This window comes from Solanum lycopersicum, chromosome 1 (assembly GCF_036512215.1).
Source record: "Solanum lycopersicum chromosome 1, SLM_r2.1".
Classification (NCBI taxonomy): domain Eukaryota; kingdom Viridiplantae; phylum Streptophyta; class Magnoliopsida; order Solanales; family Solanaceae; genus Solanum; species Solanum lycopersicum.
This window is the reverse complement of record NC_090800.1, coordinates 94,496,229-94,520,016: the sequence shown is the minus strand read 5'-3', so window position 1 is coordinate 94,520,016 and position 23,788 is coordinate 94,496,229. Positions and strand designations below refer to the sequence as shown.

At 33.6% G+C, this 23,788-nt stretch overlaps 1 protein-coding gene and 1 long non-coding RNA gene across 2 annotated transcripts; one reads left to right on the top strand and one right to left on the bottom strand.

The window, feature by feature from the left end:
• Nucleotides 1-7,372: 7,372 nt before the first annotated feature.
• LOC101260088 (protein FAR1-RELATED SEQUENCE 5) lies at nucleotides 7,373-12,474 on the top strand. Its single transcript, XM_004231060.5, has 2 exons — nucleotides 7,373-10,142; nucleotides 12,067-12,474. Exons 1-2 carry the CDS (start codon nucleotides 7,971-7,973, stop codon nucleotides 12,238-12,240), a joined length of 2,346 nt encoding a protein of 781 aa, XP_004231108.1. The 5' UTR covers nucleotides 7,373-7,970; the 3' UTR covers nucleotides 12,241-12,474.
• A 6,696-nt stretch (nucleotides 12,475-19,170) lies between these two features.
• On the bottom strand, nucleotides 19,171-22,656 carry LOC138339345 (uncharacterized). Its single transcript, XR_011212263.1, has 3 exons — nucleotides 22,426-22,656; nucleotides 20,917-22,123; nucleotides 19,171-20,779 (listed from the first exon to the last, which is right to left on the bottom strand). It is a non-coding gene; the product is annotated as an uncharacterized lncRNA (long non-coding RNA).
• Between the last annotated feature and the right edge of the window lie 1,132 nt (nucleotides 22,657-23,788).

Sequence of the window (23,788 nt, the reverse complement as noted above, 5' to 3'; positions counted from 1 at the left end):
TTTGATACAAATAATGAATTATAGTAGTAACTTGCGATGTATCTTATGTGTGTATTTGATACATTTTAATAAATTTTATGCATATGATACAGACTCTAATAGTGCATGTTTTGAATGATACAACAATTAACAATATTTTGTATCAATAACTTCACATAATTACAACAACTCCACATATGATACAAAAATGCCCGCTACTATTGAACATTATTTTTTTACCAATAATCTCAAAAAATTACAATAACTCCTCAAATAATGAATAAAATTAGTATAATTTACATAAATCTCATAGTGTAAGACCATAAATTGCATCTTATCCATTAATTTGATATGCAATGCTTTATCAATAGAATAATAAAATTTATGTATCAAGTGTATTTATTGAGTAATGTGTACAACACATAATCTTCTAATTTAAATAAGTTTGAAAAAAATTAAACACTACAGATACATAACAACAATTAATACATAGTAGATTATACAATTTGAACACATCATATTGAGTGTGATAAAATTGTAATGTATCATAATATTGAAAAGAAAACATTATACATTAATTTTAAAAAATAAAATAAGTAGATACATTAAAAATCTGAATCCATATATATCAAAAAAAATGAATAAGAAAAAATTTAAAAAAATCCAACAATCTGATCTGTTTTTCCTTTTTTTTCTCAACATATTGATACTGCAATCATATTGTTGATGCATTGTGGTAGTTCATCGAATTCACGGTAAAAACCTTGTCAATACATTGTCATAACAAGTCTACGACATTTTGGAGGAGGACCAGATGAACCCTAAGATCTAATATTAGTATTAGAAGAATTTAGTTGAGTAACCCCAATACCAAATGAACTCGTATATATTAAGAAAAAATCTTTAAAAAAATGGAAGAAGACAATAATGGAGAAGAAAAAAACCTACCTATTCACATGTTTGAAATTGATTGACTTGAGAGAGAGAATCCTTTTGAATATCAAATTAATTTGAAAATTGTAACTTCTAAGAATGTGGAGTGAATTTAGGGAGAGAAAAGAGGAGTGAAAATAGGGGTAGTAAACGTAGGTTTTGGATAATTGACTTTATGTATCTGAAAGTTTCAAGAATTCTGAGAAATAAGGGATTTATGGAATATTTCAAAAAAGTAGGAAAAAATAGAGAATAAGATAAATAAAGTTGTGTATATAAGTAATTTATCCAATAAATAATGTTTGCATTTACTCTATTGTGTATTGGTGAGTGCATTACTAATATCAAGGATTTCTAGGTATTAGTAATTCAAAGAGATTTTTTGTATGCATTAAGTACTTTAAAGATACAAATCACTTTTACATCTTTTTCATCATAATTGTAAAGGATATACTTATAAATATTTTTGTACAATACATTTTATTTAGGGAAAAGGATCAAATATGCTCCTAAACTATTCGAAAAGGTCTAGATATACCTTCCATTTAAAGTTTGGTTCACTCATGCCCTCGCCGTCCAACTTTTGGTCCAATATGCCCTTATGGACGTTAGTTTTCATGTTGGACATATCCAACTCATTTTTCATTTTTTAAAATGCCACATGGAATTGCTATGTCATTTTGACCTTACCACGTGACATTTATATGAAAATGAAAAGATATTCGGACTCATAAACACCTAATCCAACCCATAAATCAACTCCTTTTAAATACGTTATCCGACCCATTTTTAATAATTTTGTTTAATTTTATTTTTTTGGTAAATCCCGAAAATGAGTTCTTCTCCTACCGATGGGGCCTTTAGTTTCTTCCACTGACCTCTCTTTCTTAATTAAGGTTTGAAGCAAAAAAAGGCATCTCTGATGGAGCATGTTGTCAAAGTTACTGGTGTGAAAGTATCAAAATAGTAGTCAAGATTTTGATTATTTTTTCTAGATTCTTAATGGACTAGTTGTTTACACGTGATATCTAGGTCACTTTCGTAAAAGAAATGCAGATTACTAGTTTGCATGCTCATTTTAATAATCTTGTTAACACTTCTTAGTTCTTTCTGTGAAAAACACAGAATAATCACATTAAGGTGTGGCATTATCCTCAATTTCTTGATTGTTGATATTTTGTTGAGTACAGACTATTTCTAATCATCATGCACTTTATACTTCTGTCCTGGTAATTTATTTTGATTTCTATTTTCTAGAAGACTAATAAACCCGTTTACATCCCCGGATTTGAAGTTTAAAGTCAATGGTGGTGGATATTGGCCCTCTTACTAACTGGGTGAAGATCAATGTGCAGAAAACTGTACGTTTTCTTTCTCCACTGGCATGACGATTTTAAATGCAATGTATTAAATTTTCTCCACGGGAATCAACTTGCAATGTTAAATTATTTGTGCAGAAGGATTGCTATGAAATTTATGCTTTAGTCCGTGGCCTTTTGCGTGAAGAGGTAAATCTTGACATTGTTGTTTCTCCTATACTTGGGAGGTTGTACATGATGTCTGTTGGATATAATTTTAACATAATGTATGTAAGGTTAAACATTGATTATTTTTTTATCTAAACATATCATATATGCGAAGAACTTTTGATGGTACCTAATTAGGATTGTTATGCATCCTGTATTCTTTGTCTCAACACTGCATTGGACTATCTCCAAAATATTTTTGTGCTGCTCTGTTGATTGATTGACTGATCTACTAATTTGTAATGGTTATTCTTATCATTGCCAATGCAAAAGTAGACATTTACAATTTTACCATCTGCAATAGCAGATAAAAATATTTTTTCTGATTGTGTTTCTGATTATCAGCATCTATAATTCACAACATAATAACAAATAGTCTTTTCTTTCCTTCCAAAGTATTTTTATGTTTTTTAGTTGATTGATTGACTGACTTACTATTTTGTATTGATTAATCTTATCATTGCGATGCAAAAGTAGAGAGTTGCAATTCTACTATCTGCGATAGTAAGAAAAATATTTTTTCTGGTTGTGTTCTGATTATTTGCAGCTGTTATTCACAACATAATACCAAATACTTTTTTATTTTCTTGTTTTAACACCTCTGGGTGTACTTAAAATTTTGTCAAGTTCCTGTGCAGTCTGATCCTACGGGATGCTTGGTTATTTCTGCCAACCTGAATAGTTGGACAATCCTTGGGGTGTTGCTCCACTCAAAAAGGTTTGTTCTCAATACTTTTGAAACATTGTTGTTATATGATGAACCATAAGAAACAATATCATCTGTGAATTACATAATAAATTTACCACTGCTATTTCGTGTTGCTTTCTAATAATAACATGTATGCCTTTTTAACTGGTCTCAACACTTCTAGTTAAATATTCATTATGTTGAGGGAAGAAAGAAACTTTGGTTTTATGAGCAAACAAGCATGCCATTTTTCTCACCTATTTATCCAATAAAGAAAGTGAAACAAAATAAACTGCTTGAATATGTTGGTAGCAAAGTTTTTTTATTTATGATGCCAACTTGTTATAAAAAAATTATAGTTTTCTTCTCATTCAGTGAATTAAAAAGAATAGGACAGAAAAACTAGATACTGAGAACTGCGTCTTAGCCTTTGTGTAATTAGTATTATACTGTATGATATATCCTTGTCTACAATAATTGTTATTCCCGTTGACTTTGAATATCCTAATTGCAATGAGAATGAGACCTGTTCTGAATCCACTTTGAAAAAGTTATGTTTGTCTTTAACATTTATTGGTTTCAAATTACAATTTCAATGTACTAACTTTATTTTTCCAGGTAGTTAGCTTACCTTCAAAAATTGATCCTTACCAGACCTCTGTTGTGGTTACCCTGCATGGCGCAAAAAGATGGCACCCTTTGGAAAATGGAGGTGTTGAATTCACATGTGATATTTAATTTGGCTTGATAGTGCAAGTGTTTTCTTACAGTGTTGGGTAAATGATAGGTTTCACAGTGTGCTCAAGACAGTGATGTATTTTACATAGAAGAAGTTGTCATGTCATTTCTTCTAATTTATCTCCTGTGTTGTTTCAGCCCACACAATCTGTTAATTTTTGTACAAAATCTTGTCACATCGCCAGCACCTCGAGTATGAGAACTCTTTCTGAACCTCAAATTATCTGCCGTTCCAACTGTTACATTGCATAGATATTAAAATTCAAAATGCTATCGACTATTTGTTATTCAGAGAATTAATTATCGAGAAAACCTTCATGTCATTGCAACGGTGATGTAACATCATAGGTGTTCCTTTGAAGCTTTGAACTGAGATCCGTCTATGAACCTAATATTGTTTTATTTGTTAGAAAGTGCATTTGTAACAACCTAGCGGCTACAAAATTTCCCCAACTTCCAACTCCTGATCCATCAAACCATGTAGAAACAAGCATCATCAATGGTATAGCCAGTGAATGAACAAATAAAGGATTCAACTTGAATACTTCAGCTTTGGCAACAAGTGAAAGTGTGATGATCGAGTCAAGAACACGAAAGAATATGGAGAGGAGAATATACAAATTACTTTTCTTCTCTAATTTTAACCTTTTTAAAAAAATTAGTTACAGAGGACAGATTGCAAGATGTGAATCATTATTGACTAATAAGCTTAATAATTCAAGTAGTTAATCAATTTTAATGAACTTGTTTGGATGGTTACTTATATTGTTCGTTTAAATATAATATGTTTTTTTAATTATATCAAATCATGCATAATGATGGTCATAAAAATATTGATTGAACCTTTTATATTTCAACTCTACAATGGATAAAATAAATACAAAACACAATCTTCTCTCCTCCCTCTCTCGATCTCGTGTGCCTCTCTCTTCTCTCTCTTGATCTCGCTTATTCCTCCTCCTAATATTTGTTCATTTTGATAGAAATTAGTTTTTATTTCCTTCAAATCTGTGAAAAATAAAAGAATATCAATGTGTAGCAAACCAAAAGTGTAGCTGCAAATTTTAATTAATGAAACCGTGGCTATGGATCGTTCTATTTTAGGCCTAATATTTATTGTTTTTGAAAGTTTTCCAATTATAATTACCTAATTTATATTACAGAACTATTGCCCAAAACTTACATTACAATTTTTTAGGTGAAAATACAATTTGGTATACAATGTTATACATCCGATATACAATAATACAAAAATATTCATAAAAAAATGTTTTAAAACTTGATATATGCTATTATACCCTCAATATTATTTGAAACTATACACTCATATACAATATTATACAAAAAAACAGACTTTTATTTACTCGTTGAATCCAAACATTAAATTCATTCAAAAACACCTAAAGAAAACTACACCAAATCCCCTGAAAGTTCATATTTCTACTCCACAATATATAGGCGATCTTTTGCTTATACCCACTTGAAACAAAACTTATTTGTAGAAATCTACTTTTCAAATTATTAATGCTTCGATCTTTAAAGTGTTAGTTGTCTATGGTTTCAATGAAATGTCAATAGACTTCATATTAACTCTTATAAGGCAGTTAAAACAAGTGGACATCAACTTTCACATGTAGCCACTTAAAAATATCCTAATTACTCTACATAAAAATAATTTGATAATTACAATTCGTAGCTACATATTATTGGGAGGAAAGAGGGAGCAAGACTGGAGAAAGAGGAGAAAGGCGAGCGAAAGAGGGAAAAGAGTAAGAAAGAGGTGAATTGTATACGTATATCGGTTAGATAATTGTATATTACACATATGTATTTATATATATGGAAGGCGAGATTGGGAGAGGGAGGAGATAGGCGAGTGAGATTGGAAGAGAGGCAAGAGAGAGAGAGGGCAGAGAGTGGGAGAAAGGTGAATTGTATATGTATATCAGTTAGAATTATTGTATATTATACATATGCATTTGTATATATAGCAAACAAGATTGGGAGAGCAAGGAGAGCAGCGAGCGAGAGAGGGGCAGAGAGCGGGAGAGGTGAATTATATATATGTTAGATAATTGTATATTATACATATGTATTTGTATATTCTGGCGAATTATATATATAAAAACGTGACTAATTATACAAACTCGAAGGCGACCCACGTAATTAATGTATAATGTTAGTCGCGAGTGGTAATTATTGCAAACTATACATATGAGAAGTAAGTAAGCAGTATACGTTTGCTTAATATTTAATTCAATCCGATTTTCATTAATCTTAATTTTTTTATTCTCTGAAACTATTTTAGTACATAATAAAATTATTTTTAATTATGGCTCTATATATATATATATATATATATATATATATATATATATATATATATATATATATATATATATATATATATATATATATATATATATATATATATATATATATATATATATATATATATATATATATATATATAATTGAATTTTTTTTATATGATATGAATAAGATTTTTCACGAGTCAATGCGAATTAAATATCTACCCAATAATTAACGAGTTGAAATGGTTGGACTAATGAATGAGTGGGTCAATAAACCGGTTGATCTTACTCCTTGACAAAACTCATACAACAATTGATTTGTGCAATTGAGACCATATAACAAATGGTTAAAGTAATTGAAAAATCTAAAATAACGGATAGTGTATCAGGGAACATATGAATAATTGATGTACCGTGGTTTCACGGTACTTTCAATGCTTTTTCCTTAAGATTGGTGTGTCTCTAGAGCCTTTTTGTAGTAGTTTTAACATGTTTTTATATTTGTTTTGCAGGAAAGATGTCTAAAATCAAAATGCAGAATGTAGTTGAGATTTATTGCAAAGGTGACCCACGAAGGTCATCGACGGCCTGTTGTTCCATCGACGGACCGTAGATGGTGACAATCGACTGAAAGTTCAGGCATTTGGAGAAATTTGACCTAGTGTGGGGCTACGGAATAATCCTGTTGAATCGTTGATTGGATTAGAGATAGTCTAGTACCCGAAGTTGAAGGAAGTCTAAGTATGGAACAACCGAAGGCATCGACGGACCGTGCTGTTGGCCCATCGATTGATTCAGAGAAGATGCCAGCTGGAGGAGAAAAAAAAGATGCTAAGCCTGGACTGGAGATTGGGTTTTTGTAACTTTGGCATTAATTCAAATTTCGGATTTGGTTTTAAGTGATTTCTTGTTGTTTCAAGTTGAATTTCTGGATCTTCTTTGAATTTGTCAAAGTAAGTTCATGATTTATTGTTTATCCACTATGAATTGTGTTCTTCTATGCATGAATAACTAAATCGACAACTAGGTTTATGAGAACCATGAATGATTAACAAAGTAAATCTAACTATAATTAGTCTCAACAGTCCTAAAAGTAAACAAGTAAATTATAATTTTGTTTCACTATTTATTTGGTGAAAATTCAAAGTAGCCTTTGAAGAAATTTGAGACTTTCACAGAAATCAAGGATGAAATTTGTCGAAAAAAAACAACAACTAATATGATTTATTTAGGTTTTATAGATAATTCCTGAAGAAATACAACAATCAGAATGAACACAAGAATTCGAAACATAAATTTAAAGATAAAAGAAAAATAGGGGTGAAAAACATATAGTACAAAAGAACAACATAAAAAGAAATTTCTGAATTCTAAGCTACCACATAGGCGGTGTAAAAGGTTAAAGAATAATTTTAGACCTGCTCCGACTATTTTTGTCGGGCAGGAGCTGGGAAAGTGAGCGGAACAGAAGACCCTTACTCATCCGCATAGCTAATTTCGTTCGTTCGTGGTTCTTCTTTTCTTCTCCTCTCTTTGAGTGAAATTAGTGGTTTGCTGCTATGCGACCGGATTTTCTAGGGATTCCTTTTCTTCGCCTAACATTTTGCCCCAACCCTAAAATTTTCACCGTCAAGATAGTAGCCGGAACTGCGGTATCCATTTTTCTTTCCTCTGTGTTAATTACTAACACAGACTCCATGTCTTAGGCCATAAGAACACAGTACCCCTGCGATTCTATGCATATATATAAGGTGTAACTGGAAAGCGAACTTCTCGTCTCCCTAAGAAAACATGGATAATGAGGTAATCGAGTTTGATATAGGCTTAGGAGGTGGAGGTGGGAGCGAGGACGGGGATGGAGATGATGTTCTTGACGAGGGGAATGTTGCCAACTGTTCTCTTGTTATTGATGGAAATGTTGCAACAGTTCGAAGTTACTCTCCTCAAGGGGACCTCGACCTTGAACCATATGAGGGCATGGAATTTGAATCTGAGGAGGCTGCCAAGGCGTTTTATAACTCCTACGCACGCCGTGTTGGCTTCAGCACCCGCGTCAGCTCCTCCCGTCGGTCCAGGAAGGATGGAGCCATCATTCAGAGGTCGTTTGTCTGTGCCAAAGAAGGATTCCGCAATTTGAATGAGAAACGTACCAAGGATAGAGAAATTAAGCGACCGCGTACTGTCACCCGGGTTGGCTGCAAGGCCGCTCTCTCTGTCAAGATACAGGACTCTGGTATGTGGGTGGTCTCTAACTTTGTCAAGGAGCACAATCACGAGCTGGTTCCCCCTGATCAGGTCCACTGTCTCCGCTCCCATCGTCAAATTTCTGGTCCTGCCAAAACCCTAATAGATACCTTGCAGGCTGCTGGTATGGGTCCCCGCAGGATTATGTCTGCCCTCATTAAAGAGTATGGTGGTATCAGCAAAGTTGGTTTCACAGAGGTAGATTGTCGTAATTACATGCGGAACAACCGCCAAAGGAGCATGGAAGGAGACATACAGCTCCTCTTAGACTACCTGAAACAAATGAATATCCAGAATGCTGGATTCTTCTATGCAGTTCAGGGTGATGAGGATCAGTGCTCTGGGAATGTCTTCTGGGCTGACTCTAAGGCAAGAGCAAATTATAACTATTTTGGTGATACTATTACATTTGATACAACTTATAGGTCAAATAGGTACCGGTTACCCTTTGCACCCTTTACTGGAGTAAATCATCATGGACAACCTGTTCTCTTTGGATGTGCTTTCCTAATAAATGAATCCGAAGCCTCATTCATATGGCTTTTTAAGACATGGCTTGCAGCTATGTCTGGTCAACCCCCCTTGTCAATGACAACAGACCATGATGCTGTAATTAGGTCTGCCATCATGCAGGTTTTCCCTGAGACCCGTCACCGTTTCTGCAAATGGCACATCTTCAAGAAATGCCAGGAGAAGTTGTCACATGTCTTCCTTGAGCACCCAAATTTTGAAGCAGACTTCCACAAATGTGTCAATTTGACAGAGTCTACTGAGGAATTTGAATCCTGTTGGCTTTCTCTTGTTGACAAGTATGAGCTGAGGGATCATGATTGGCTTCAAGTGATATACTTAGATCGCACACAATGGGTGCAAGTATATCTCCGTGATGCTTTTTTTGCAGAAATGTCCATAACTCAGCGTAGTGATAGCATGAACTCGTATTTTGATGGTTATGTGAATGCGTCAACTAATCTAAATCAGTTCTTCAAATTGTATGAGAAAGCTGTGGAGAGCCGTACTGAAAAAGAAGTCAAAGCTGATTATGATACAATGAGTACATTTCCAGTTTTGAAGACCCCTTCTCCAATGGAGAAGCAAGCATCCGAGGTTTACACGAAAAAGTTATTTATGAGATTTCAGGAGGAGTTGGTTGCCACTCTGACTTTCATGGCGAACAAAGTTGAGGATGATGGACTAGTTACCACTTATCAAGTTGCTAAATTTGGGGATGACCACAGTGCTTACTATGTAAGATTTAATGTTTTAGAAATGAAAGCTACTTGTAGCTGCCAGATGTTTGAGTTCTCAGGACTTCTTTGTCGCCACGTTTTAGCAGTGTTCAGAGTGACAAATGTTCTGACTCTTCCTTCTCATTACATCCTCAAACGATGGAGCCGAAGTGCAAAGAGCAGTGTTGCATTGGAAGACCGCGTTGCTGATGTAATCAATTATTATTTGGAATCACATACTGTTCGATATAATATGCTGAGACATGAAGCATTTAAGTTTGTGGAGGAAGGGGCAGAGACTGTTGATTCTTATACTGTGGCAATGGCTGCTCTGGAGGAGGCTTCAAAGAAGATTTTCCTAGCAGTAAAGCATGATGGGAGGATATCTATAGTAAATGGACATTGTCGAGAAAACTTGACTAGAAATGGGGTCCATGCAAATTACAACAGTGAGGATGAACAAAGAAGTCTCGCATGTCCACTTTCTGAGGTTAGTCCTTTTTAAATTTTTGTCGAACTACCAGTCACATGGTTCTCTCTTTTGGCTGCATTTCTCATGTCTATGTACTTTTTCCTTAACCTTAAATTGTTTAATGAGGTAATATGATAAAGTTGTCTGGACTCAAAGAAATACAATATGCTTTGAGGACAATGCTTCTTCTATCCAGAAGATAAATCTAATTGTATGATTTTGTTTTCTAGAGATGTTAAGAGTCCCTACAAGTATACAACATTAGATGAGATATTCTTTCGCTAATGCACTTTTTTGCTGCATCTGTGCAGATTAACAACACATCCTTATTGCTATTTTATTTACAAGATTTCTTTACCTTCACAAAAGAAAAGGAAAAAGAAACTGAAAGATAAAGTAATCTGTAACTTCCTCAAAGAATCTAGACATGACGTAAATCACCTCCTATTACATTGTTGGTTAGCATCCACTTTGTGGGGGTGGGGGGATTCTGAGATGGCTTGTAGTTGAGTGGGTGATGCGGCACAATTTGAAGACTTAATGGCAAGTCTCGACATTAAAGACATCAGTTTTCAGCAAAGCTTTGCTGGGCAAATGGCTTTAGCAATTCGGGATGTAGGTTCAAGCTTTTTGGAGAGAGGTGATAGTTGATAAATAGAAGTGGGATGGAGAGCTAGAGTTGTTCATATGCCTATTGGATGTGGCTTGTGGAGGAATATATTGTAGGCATGAGATTACTTAGTGCTAATATATCATTCAAGGCAGGAAATGAAAGGATGGTTAGTTTCTGGGGATAAAGGTGGTGGTGGGGAGATATTACTGAAAGATAATTTTTAGATTTTGTTCAGAATATCACGTCAATGAAACTTGACGGTACATCTAATAGGGGGACAAAAGGAGGACAAAACTTTTGGGATTTTAGATTTAAAAGGGATTTCCATGATTGGGAGGTAAATGAGTTCCAAATTTTGAGTGCCCTACTTCAGGCTAGTTACTCCGGTCAATAATCGTGATGCTTTGTGGTGGGATTTTGGGAATAATAGAGTTTTCTTTATTAAATCTTCTTATGAGAAACTTTTGATTAGGGAGGAGGTGATTCTTGTACAATGCAGTATGGACTCTATAGGTGCCGATGAGGTTTGCCTTTTCTCTTGGCTAGTCACTAGGGGGTGATCTTGACAACGGAAAAATTTGAGAAAGCGGAAGATTGTTTGCATCACTTGATGTTTCATGTGCACGAAAGAGGGCGAGGATGTCAATTATCTTATTCTACATTGTGATTTTACCATGATGTTATGGTGGGATATGTTTAAGAGGTTTAATTAACTCTTGGTTAATGCCAAAAATGGTGAAAAAATTGATGTTTTGTTGGTGGAGCAGGAGAAGACTTAGGGCACGTAACATGATTCCTCTTGCTTTGATGTGAGTTGTATGGATAGAGAATCAGAAGAACTTCTAAGGGGGTAGAATCGAGTTATACTAAGCTTAGGAGTACTCTCCGGTCGCTTAATTTTCTTTGGTGCACCCATAGAAACTGGGTGGAAATAGAATTCAAAGTTGTTGGATAGAAACATGGTTTTACATATTCTATTTGGTGCATTGAGGGATCTGTTTTCATACCTCAGTATCAACATCTATTGGTTATTATAATTTGGTCGAACAATGCTGAAACAATTGTTTGCACTCTCCCCAGTTGTAGGCATTGAATTTGCTCTAATGTTGAATCATGACTATCTGCACTTCTATGTTGTAAGCGGGAGTTCCGACTCCCTAACTTGTGATTCCCTCCCTATTCTCCTTTGTATAATTTAAATTTTGAACTTTCGAGCTGCAAAGAAACTTTTGCATGTCTGTTACAGAACTGATATTGTTGATGGAAGGTTTGGTTATTTTCTGTGATCTTTGGTTATTTAGACGATAAATTATATGCATATTACTGTAGGATGACATGGATACAAAGATCCAAGAGCTTTCTTATCAACTGGATTGTGCCACTCAGAAATGTGAAGTTTATCGTGCAAATCTTTACTCAGTTTTGAAGGATATAGATGACCATAAGCAACAACTATCAATTAATGTCCAAAGGATTAAGCATAGCTTGAAGGATGACCTCTGAATTTCTCCTGTTGTGGTATATGTTCTGTACTGCTGTAAATAATTGGTCCTTCAATTTTTATTGTACACAAAAATCTCCTAGGTTGCTTTTTATGGAAATCGCCATGAGCTCATTTGGCAGGTGTAGCCTGTTGTGTTCTGTTCAATATCCTTAAAGTTGTCAGCTGTTTGTTCTTAACCTGGTAACACGGTTTATCAATATCATTTGACATAAATAATGGTTTTATTTTGAAAATCTACATGCTAAGGATAGTTTGATGCTGTTCGATTGTTGAAAAGAGGTGTGCTGGTCACCCTGTTTTTATTTATTTGAGAAGACACCAAAAAAATAGGCATAATACATATATTGGACCCTAAACTTGATTTCAAATTTTAACTTTGACCTCCAACTTTCACAATGCATAAAGCCACAAACAAACATTTTAATTATCCAACTTTTAAATAAATAAACACATGAGTCCTACATGATACAGTACACGTAGGACACCACGTAGGACAAAAAATGATATGTAAGATGACATGTAGGACATATGTGTTTATTTGTTTAACTTTATACAAGTTTAAGTGTCTATTTGTGCACATCCAAAGTTGAAGGGCATAACTGTGATTTGAAGTTAAGTTAAAGGGCACATTTATGTATTATGCCAAAAAAATATGTGTATCGTTGTTTTGTTACCCATTGATTGAGGGATTTTTTGGGTGTGTTTGGTAGGAAAGAAAATGGATCCGGCTCCTCTCCTTTTCTCTTCTCTCCATTTTCTCCAAGTTTGACATATGTCATTGTTTAGAATTCATGGTCGAGATTTAATCGATTAAAACAAATTCCTGACTATTCCATATATTTATTTCTTAAATATTTTTGCAATACAACAATTCTAGATACATTATATTTTTCATAAATATATTTAAAATAATTTCTTTTCTTCATTACTTGAGTAATTTCTTATTGATTTTTTACCTTTTTAAATTGTGATCTGACCTTTTTTTTTTTTTTAATATTAGGAGTAAAATAAGTTTCGTCACACAACCATTAATTCTAAATTATTACATGTGTCTCCAATCCAAGCTAGGATTGAAAAAAATAAAGAAGTTAAAAAATATTTTTTAAAAACAAACTGAAAATTTATTTTGGAAGGTGTGGTGGGGTTGAAAAAAATCAAAATTTGAAGTCGAAATATTTTTGAAAAACAAACTTATTTTTTGAGGGGCTAGTAGTGTCACATCCGGGGAGCACCCACTAGACGTAACCGGCGTCGTCTTCCTCAAATACATCATTACTGACATTGGTCAAAATGCGGAAAATTTAAAACTTTTCTATATTTATCTTGAGGTTTACATAGACCTCTCACATACACATAATATAGTCATATCGAGTATACATAGACCCTTCGTATAGGAAGATTACATAGTCTTCTACTTTTATTACACATAGATATATATAAGATATAACATAGTCTTAAAACCGGATTTCTCATCTCATAATCATGTAAAACAAGAGTATATCAATTGGGCATATCCATACATCAACGCAATAAAGCCACATATAGGCTATACAATGTTTAGTACTCAAATGAAAAGGAAAGAACTAAAAGTCTTATAACTAGAACAACATCAAAAACTTGATAGTGACATTGCCCTCGGAAAGTGAGGACCTACCCAACTTGGATGAGTGAGAATTTCAAGTCTTCCTTCAAAGTCGTCTCAAAAGCCCTTCAACGACCGGAACCTAAAATGTTGGGGAAAAGGGAGAAAATGAGGTTAGTACACCACTTCTACTAAGTATGAGACCATATGCACACACATTATAAAAATCAAACTAGAAAAGGACATTTCATTAAAGTATGCAATTTACTTTGAAATACCTATGCACATTCAAGAAGACCATACCAATCAATAAAATATATTCATTAAGTCAAGATCATGTACATCACAAGACCAACAATACTAAGTCTAGTCAAGTCAACATGCATATCATATAATTGAGCACATAATCAAGACAACTCTACCATCCAGCTATTACATCAACAAGCATGGATAAGAGTTCAATACATCGTAACCAAAGCAACACAATTACTTATGAACCCTCATTAAGTCAACTAGTGCAATGATCAAGCAAAGCCCCATAACCTTACCCAATCAAGTAAACTCAACAAGAACCATAACCAATGTCCAACTTCACATAACATATCATTAATAGTACATATCATCATACTTTAGCAATAGGGACCAAACACATATTCATAAGTGAAATCAATCATCATATAGTATCATCAATGTGCAAGATCATCATATACATATCATGTACCATTATAAGCATATGCATATATAAGAACAACCTCCTCAGACTTCCCTCAAGGCTAACTAGTGCAATGTTTAGGTAGAGTCCCATACCCCTACCTAGACTACGCTAAACCCCTTAGTTCATCCTAGTTAGAGTTCATTCCTTTAGTTAATTTTACCTTTTGGGAACATCTTACCTTAACCGACATAGATCAAATGAGCTGATACGACCACTTATACTTCCCAAAATTTGATATATTTAAATTATACTTTCCTAAAGAAGTATAAGCGGTTGTATCAAGTAAAGAACTCAACTGTTAGGTTGGGGTCGATCCCACGAGGAAAATGGTTTAGACTTAACTTCAATCTACGATTACGTCTATTTAGTCAAATCCTTTTCGAAAATAATTAATTTTTGTGTAACAAAAATGTTTAATTATTTCTAAGTAAGATAAATAGCCAGTTTATAACTTTAGTGTTTATCAAGTGATGAGAGAAACTAGGGTGTAAGTGTTTTCCGTAGGTTCATAACGCGGTAATCCTAGCTATAACAATTCTTTCCTAGTATCTTGCATGCAAAGTGGTAAGTTATGTATCCCTAATTCCTTGGTCCGACAACTAGAGAATTTCACTCCGTATCTTGATCTGGCTACGTGTGTCTACTTTACTTAACCTTACCTTTACCTCATATTAAGCATCATATTCAATATATGGGCAAGTTACTACTTTGCACCAATTGAAACTAGCCTATTAGATAGTGTATACTAAATATATGTTGATAATTCTTTTCTTATCAACTACCTCCTTGGTCCGACAAGTAGAAATAGGGCAAGTTCTAACGTGTGCACTCGTTAAAAAGACTTTTAAACAAAAGAATTATCAATACATGCAAGACCCTATTCTAGAATTGTTATTTAGCTAGTTTTACCTTGTTATTTATCCATGGTTCCCACAACCTTAGTTGTGGATTTAGTTACCCATACTAAGAATTACACAATTCATGATTGTTAAACAAGAAATCATGTACTTACTTTAACAAGTTTAAAGAAAACTGTTACGACCCGATTTCGAAAACTAAAGGGTTTCGAAGCCGATTTCGCAACTTTGGCCAATTATGGAAAATGTTTAATTTTAGGAAGTCGCCACTTAATCTTTTAGGAAAAATTAAGAAAACCAACTAAATAAAATAAAAAAAGGAAGTTTAAAAGAAAACATAAAATCAGAGTTTTGGGTAAGGGTTCAAATAATTCTCTAAGGAAGGGTTTAGGCACCTTAGAAAATCCGCTAACACGCGGTTGACCGACGAATTTCAAAGTTGGCTAATTTTAAGAAAAAAAAAACATGTGAATGCTTAAAAAAATCTTATTTATTTATTTCAAACTACTCAAAAAAAAAATTCTTGTTGAAAACTTAGATAATAATCTCTTGATACTATGCAAGATCTCAAAATAATCCTAAGATTTAAAACTTTTATCCATAGTCATATTTTGAATCATACAAATAATTCAACACATAAACATGGATCACAAGACTTTGTGCAACAACTATGAAATGATATTAAAGATCCTCAAGTCATTCATACCAAGTTATAAGTTAAATTAAATACTATTTTAGTTTAAGAAACTTAACAATTTTATCCTATTTAAAAATTTGAACTAAATAGTTAGTTCAAACTCGTAAACATGGATTCAAAGCTTTTTAACAATTATGAAAGAACATAAAAAAAAAAGTTCTCAAGATATTCTAATAAGGTTAAGCTATTTTAACAAAAAAAACAAAAAAAAATAAGTTTCAAAAATTTAAAGTAGACAATTAACGAAATAGAATAACCATTTGAAAACCTCCAAAGGATTCATCTAAGTTAATAACAATAAATAAACAATTAACAAACACAACACACAATAATAAGAGATAAAGAGAAACTAAACTAAACAACACGATAATAAACAAGATGAGGGATAGAATTTTCGCCCAAACTTTTAGCCTTTATTTGGCTGCTGCAAATTGCTGTTACTGGTGCAATTTCCGAACTTTTAAGCCAAAAAAGTGCAATTTTCAGCCCTTAGGGGACTGCTGAAACTGCTGCAAAAATGGATCCAATTTTGCTCTCCGTTTTAGCTCTTTGGAAATGTTGTTGCTGCTGATTTTTGAGTGTTTAACCCAATAACATGACTTCCTTTCACAACTCCGAAGAAGATTGACTCAAGAAGAGGAATAATGAAAGAGAAGGGAGTCCGGATGGATTTAGTTAAGACGGGTGTACATGCACAGAATGAAATAAAAATTAGCAACTGATTGAAGAATTTTCAAAAATATTCAAATCATCTAGCTTAGTGACAATAGCATGTCAAATCTCATAGTTGAACCACTTCAAATGGGCATGGAATTTTTCAAAGGAAGATAAATATGGATATACCAAACCCTACAACTTTAACCACACTTATCAAATAGACACATAATAATCTAAAATTCAATCACAGAGCTTAAATCCACTCCTAAGATAATAGACAAATTGCTATGCGTTAAGTTAAATATTTTAAGATATGCACTACAGAAGTGTATTATAGCAGAGAATTGATAAGTAACAATACAAATATGTATTCTCAATAAAAGAGCAACTAGTAATTTTAAAGGTACATGAACATTAACAAATGACCATCCTCATTAATACGAAATGATAAAGCATTAGCAGCAATACTAACACGATTTATACAAAAAAAGGGACAATTCCTATGTTTAAGGCTATAATCAGATATATGTATATAAAGAAAAACTAGCTCAATAAATCCTAATTTATTACTAACTAGAAAGCCTACATTTTAGTCAAGAAACACATAAGTGAAACATGAAGAAACAAAGACATGAAATTGGAAGATTATTGGAATAACATCTCGGAAAATAAGTAAAACAGTAGTTACAAAATAAACATTATTAACTACTAAAAGATCAAACCAAAATCTAACATATGACTACTAAAACAAAGCTAAGCATATATAATAAACAAAAAAAAGCATAAAAGAGCTAGGAATTAAATAAAACAAGGCTAAGAAAAAATTTACCTGGTTCTGGGCAGCGAACCGGAACTACGAGTTTGAACGAGACAACTCCACCTCCTCAACTCGAAAAACCACAAAACACTTTGAAATTTTTTTTAACTAGATCTATTTCGTATTGGATGAAAACCCACTTGAATTTTATACTTTTGAAATCAATTTGATGGAACCCTTTGGGAAAAGAAGTCCCAAAGGTGAAAGGAATCTCATACCTTGTTGATTGATGAAGTTTGATGGAGAAACTTTGGTCTTTAGCAGCCCTAAAACCCCTTGACCTTGACTTCTATGGTGTTCTTCAAATTGGGAGAGAGAAAGAAAAGAAAAGGAAGATAATTTGTGTTTTGGGATTTATGAGGGCTTAAGTTAGTTTAATTAGGTTAGGTTCTTTATATAGGTTGTTAATTAACTTAATTAGACCTCCCTTAACCCCTAACTAATCAAATAACCACCTAATTAATTAATTTAACTCACTTAAAATCGAGCAACAAAACTAGTGGTCTCACAGAAGATACCACGTTGACGCCTCATTTGTCAATCCACGATCACAGGACCCTTCGTCCTGTTGGTCCATAGTTTTAGTCAGAGACTGGTTAAAATTTAGTCTTTGCCAAATATTCTAAGTCTCCATCGATGGAGGCAATCAACGCCCCGTCTATTGGACCGCGATCCGTTGGTGGACACTGCCTTGGGCAGCTTTTGCCCCAAGTTGCAAGGGTCCTCCTCAAGGGCCCTTGGTTGGTCCTTGGGGAGTCGTACGCACGTTTCAACTTGAACTAACTCTAATACATGTTAGACACCCTTTCACCAAAATTCATCATTTTTCGACTCCTAAAACTTAGTCAAATAGGCTAAGACACATTAGCACCTCATTGAACTAGTTTTCGGATGTCATGAACGTTTCTTGACGTTTTGGTTTCTAAACTTCAAATATGACCTATATACATTATTTTGGACCTCAAAAAAGTGAACAACCTTCAAACATTCATGTTAAGCTCTAGAACATGTCTTAGACTTTTGGAGTATTACGGGAGGGGGGGGGGGGGAGGATCGAGGGTAAGAGTGATTTTTTTTTTGAAGTTGAAAATATTTTTAAAAATAACTTTAATTTTTTTGGTGGGGTGGGGTCGAGGGTAGGGGTGAAGAAATGAAATTTTAAAGTTGAAAATATTTTTTAGAAACAAAATCTATTTTTTTTTGCGGTGGGGTGGGGGGCGGGGATCCAAAATCGAGGTGAAAAAATAAAATTTTGAAATTAAAAATAAAACAAATTTAATTTTTTAGGAGGGGGGTGGAGGGATGATCGGGGTTGAGGGAAGGGCGGAGTGAAAATATAAAATTTTGTAACTGAAAATATTTTTTAGAAATTGATGTTGTGAAATTAGGTCTTAGGCCTAACTCACACCCCAAAAACTAGCTCAAAGAAAGGATGACTGTTCAAGCCTTATAAGGATTCCACCCATCTCATTAACTACCGATGTGAGACTTTTGTCATTCTTTAACACCCCATTCACGCCCAGTGCTTAGCATCTGGTGCTTGAGCAATTTTAATTTTGGGGACCCCAATATAGAAGAAGAAAAGATATTGAAAATTGAATAGATTGATCATTCCCTCATGTTGATGGTATTAAATAGTTGTTATAGATAATGTAAGTAAGGAAAGAAGCTAATAAAATATTACATAATATCGTAACTACTTAATTAAAAGGATTAGAAAAATATTCTCATATCTAGTCTATCTAATCATACCTTATTTAAATATTCTTATATCTATACTATCCAAATATACCATAATAACACCCCCGTCAAGCTGAAGCGTACATGTCATATGCTCCTAAATTGCCACATATATCGTCAATTTTAAATGCTTGGAGTGATTGTGTAAAAATATGTACTAGTTGATCTTTTAAGTTGACAAAACTTGTGGTGACATATCTAGACTCAGTCTTCTCTCGAATGAAGTGACAATTTATCTCAATGTGCTTTGTTCTTTCATGGAACACTGCATTGAAAGCGATATGTAATGCAACCTGGTTATCACAAATCAATGTCATCGATTCAACTCCTCATATCTTCAATTCTTGGAGAAGTTGTCTCAACCATATAGCCTCACATGTAGCTAGTGGCATAGCTTAATACTCCGCTTTTGCGCTTAATCTAGCTACGACATCTTGCTTTTTACTTTTCCAAGATATTAGATTGCCTCTAATTAGAACACAATAACCTGCCTAATTTGTATCAGAATATCTAACAATGTTGGTGTGTCCCTTATCTTCATACAATAAACCTTGTCCCGGAGAGCTTTTGATATATTGAGGCATGTGAATCACTGCATTCCAGTGACTATCACGAGGTGCTTGCGAAAATTAGCTAACTACACTAACAATAAGTGTGATGTATGGTCGTGTTATCATAAGATAGTTGAGTTTGAAAACAAGTCTCCGATATTTGCTATGATCTTTTAGAGGCTTTCCTAGTCCTGGAATAAGCTTAGTAGTGGATATATTAGACTGCCCACATGTTTGCAATCCAACCTACCAGCATCTTTCAAAATGTGTAAGACATATTTCCTTTAAGAAATAGCAATACCATGGACAAATTGTGCCACTTCAATGCCCAGAAAGTATTTCAACTTGCCCAAATCCTTGGTATGAAAGTGACTTGAGAAGTGTTGTTTGAGTTGAACAATACCTCCTAATCATCTCCTGTAATAACAATATCATCAACACAAACAATTAAAAGATATGTTTGTCATTAGATGAATGCCTATAGTATAAGAGTGATTCTCTTATGTTCGAATCATTCCAAATTGTTGGAAAATAGCTCGAAATCAACCAAACCATGCTCTGGGAGGCTGCTTGAGACCATAAAGGGATCGACGAAGTTTACAAACTAGTCTAGACTCCCCCTGATATCTACCTCTTTAGCAAATGGGCCAATGATTCATTGTTTCCATAGAGATGAGAAGACGAACAAAAGTCATCTTGGCAACTGGTGAGAAAGTATCTCCATAATCGATGCCATAAATCTGAGTGTGTCCCTTAGTAACCAGTCTTGCTTTGAGACGATCAATAGCTCCATCCGAACCTACCTTAACTATGAATATCCAACGACAACTAATTGTGATTTTGCCTTCAGGTAAAGGAACAAGCTCCCAAGTACCATTATCATGCAAAACAATCATCTCTTCAATCATAGCTTGACGTCAACCTGGATGAACCAATGCTTCTCACAGTCTTAGAACTTTAACCGATGATAAGCTAATAAAGAAGGCATGATATGAAGGTGACAAACAATGAAACTTAAATAAGAATAAACGGGAGTTTGATTGACAGTCATACTTGTACCTTTGCAAGAGTAGTAGAAAGATTATCAGATAAGTGCTCGACCGAAGTAAAAGACATTGTTGGAGCAGGTAATGAGTCACCAAGATTGCTTTGTGCACCTATATCTGAGTTAGAAATACCAATTGAATTAGCAAGTTCAATAGGATGTTGAGGTCGTCAGGAACAAACCTTAAGAGTTGGAAGTGGAGATGGGGGTTGAAATAGTTGGAGCGGGAAGGATTGCTATGGCCTTTTGATTTTTCGTATTAGGAGAAAAATATGAAAAAGTCTCAAAAAGTAACATCTGCAGAGATCAAAGTACTTATTTGGAAGAGGGATCAAAACTTTTGTAACCTTTTTGTAGAGGAGAATACCCAAGAAAGACACATTTAAAAGCCTTGTGATGAAGTTTATTTTTTCCGGGGTAAGGTTTTGAACAAAATAAGTGCAACCAAATACACGTGGAGGAGAAGGAAATAAAAATTTTATCCGATAAAGGATTGAGTGAGGATTCAAGTACTGCAAAATAGATGAAGGCATGCAATTGATTAACTAGCAAGCAGTAATAACATCATCACCCCAAAAACGTAAAAGGGACATGATTGTGAACAAACAATGTTCGAGTTGTTCCATTAGATGTCTGTTCTTTCGCTCAACAACTTTATTTTGTAGAGGAGTATGTGCACAAGAAGACAAATGCAATATGCCATGGGATGACGTAAAAGAAGAGAAAGAAGTAAAGAAGTATTCTTGGGCATTATCACCGATTAACTTCTTAATGAAATTGCCAAATTGATTGCGAATTACAACATAATGTTTCTGAAAGATAGATAATAACTCAGATCTATTTTTTTTATTAAAAATAACCACGTGCACCGAGAATAGTCATCAATAAAAGTAACAAAATAATGAAATCCTAAAGAAGGATTGACACGACTTGGACCCCATATATCCGAATGAACGATTTCAAACATATAGGTGACCTTATTATTGATGCATTTTGAGAAAGCAGAACGAGTGTGCTTACCAAACTGACACGACTCACATTCTAACAAAGATAAAATGGGACCATTTTTTGCAATTTTAGGAGACTTTGATGACCCAATTGACTATGGAGCAATTCAGAAGAAACAACCTAAGTGAAAGCAACATGTGATTTTGGGATGGAGAGTAGGTACAAACGATGTGACATATATCCTTTTCCAATCACCTGTCCAGTACTTCGGTCCTACACAAGAACAGAATAATTAAAGAAGGTTACATCGCATTTCAAATTCTTTGTTAATTTGATAATGAAAACAAGATTATATGGACATTTAGGTGTAAAAAAGACTTATTTAGAAGGTATGGAAGGCAGAGGATGAGCTATACATATCACTTTTACAATCATCTTTGATTCATTCATCAAAGTTACAAAAGAGAGTAGAAGGGGTAGTAAGAGTAGAGAAAATTTTTTGTTACCAGAAGCACCAGAATCAAGAATCCATTAATCTTGAGACTAAGACAATGCGACATAATGAAAGGAGTTACCAGTGTATTGTGCAAGCAGTTGCTGACTGTTGCCTTGATGTTTGACATTGAAGATAGTCATTATAGTCTTCTTTAGTTAAAGTCATAGATTGAGACGATCCATCCATTATGAGCCCTTTTTTGTCACAAAAAGAAGCATTGGAGAAAGAGAAAGATGAGACTTGATAGTTTTCTGATATTGTTGATTTAGCAATCAGTTGATCAATCCCTCTATTTTTTTAGTTTCTGTTACTGATAGAAAAAATATATTCAAAGGAAGTACATAATTAAATCAAAGAAACAAAAAATTTATTAAAATATTCTTTAAATCTTTTCGTCTTGAACATGCTCCAACGGATCGTTGAAATTAAAGAGTTGAAAAAGGAAACACATTTTTTTTCTAAAACGAACTAACAACTTGAAATGAAGGAAGTCGTAATTACCCATTCTGAAACATTAAGATTCTAATTTCACCTCAGAAGCGCTAATCAATTTTTTCCCTTTATTATTTTATGCAAAATAATTATTACCAGAAGTGGTATATTTCAGACAGAACTGTCAATATGGGTTAACCTGCCCCATTCGAGCTAATCCATACATGCTTTGAAATTTATCGAGTCAGATCGTGCTATCCCGTTTTCGGTGTGGGCTAGGAAATGATCGACCCAGCCTACACATATGTGGGCAACATTCTCTTTTCTTAAAAATATATTTTTTAAAATTAAATTATAATTAAAAATATTATCATAAATATTGACAAGATAATATTGCATGGTGTTAGTATGCCTACTTGTTAATCAAATTCATAAATAAAATTATCTTTATACTCCATACTTATTAAGTTTAATTTCAAGTAAAAATACAAATTAACCTAATTGTTTTCTAATGATCATAATAAAACACAAAAAATATGATAATATTCCATAGGTTATGTGACCTATGTAGTGAAACCTGAAAATTTTAGTAAATTTTTATTTTATGTATTAAATAAATTTTTATAAACATAACTTATATTTATATTGTAATATTTCAAACTTTAAAAAAATTTGAATATTGACTGTTGTTATTTTTATTACATTTTTATTACTCTATTTTATTTTTAATTAATTTTTATTTAAACCACGATCTGGCCCTATTCATATTTCTCAAACCCCACAAATCTATCGGCTTATTTAGACCAGACTAAAATGTCCTTTTCTTAAATGAGCTCCAAATATCGTAACTTAACCCAATCAAATCAGGGGTTAATTCAGGCCGACCCAACGGACCTAGCCATATTGACGATTCTAGTTTCAGAGAACAAAAGTGTAGTCTAAAAATTTGTGATAAGTGCCATCTGCGAGTAGACAACTTCATCTCAATTTGTATTGCAGTTTTTTTTGGT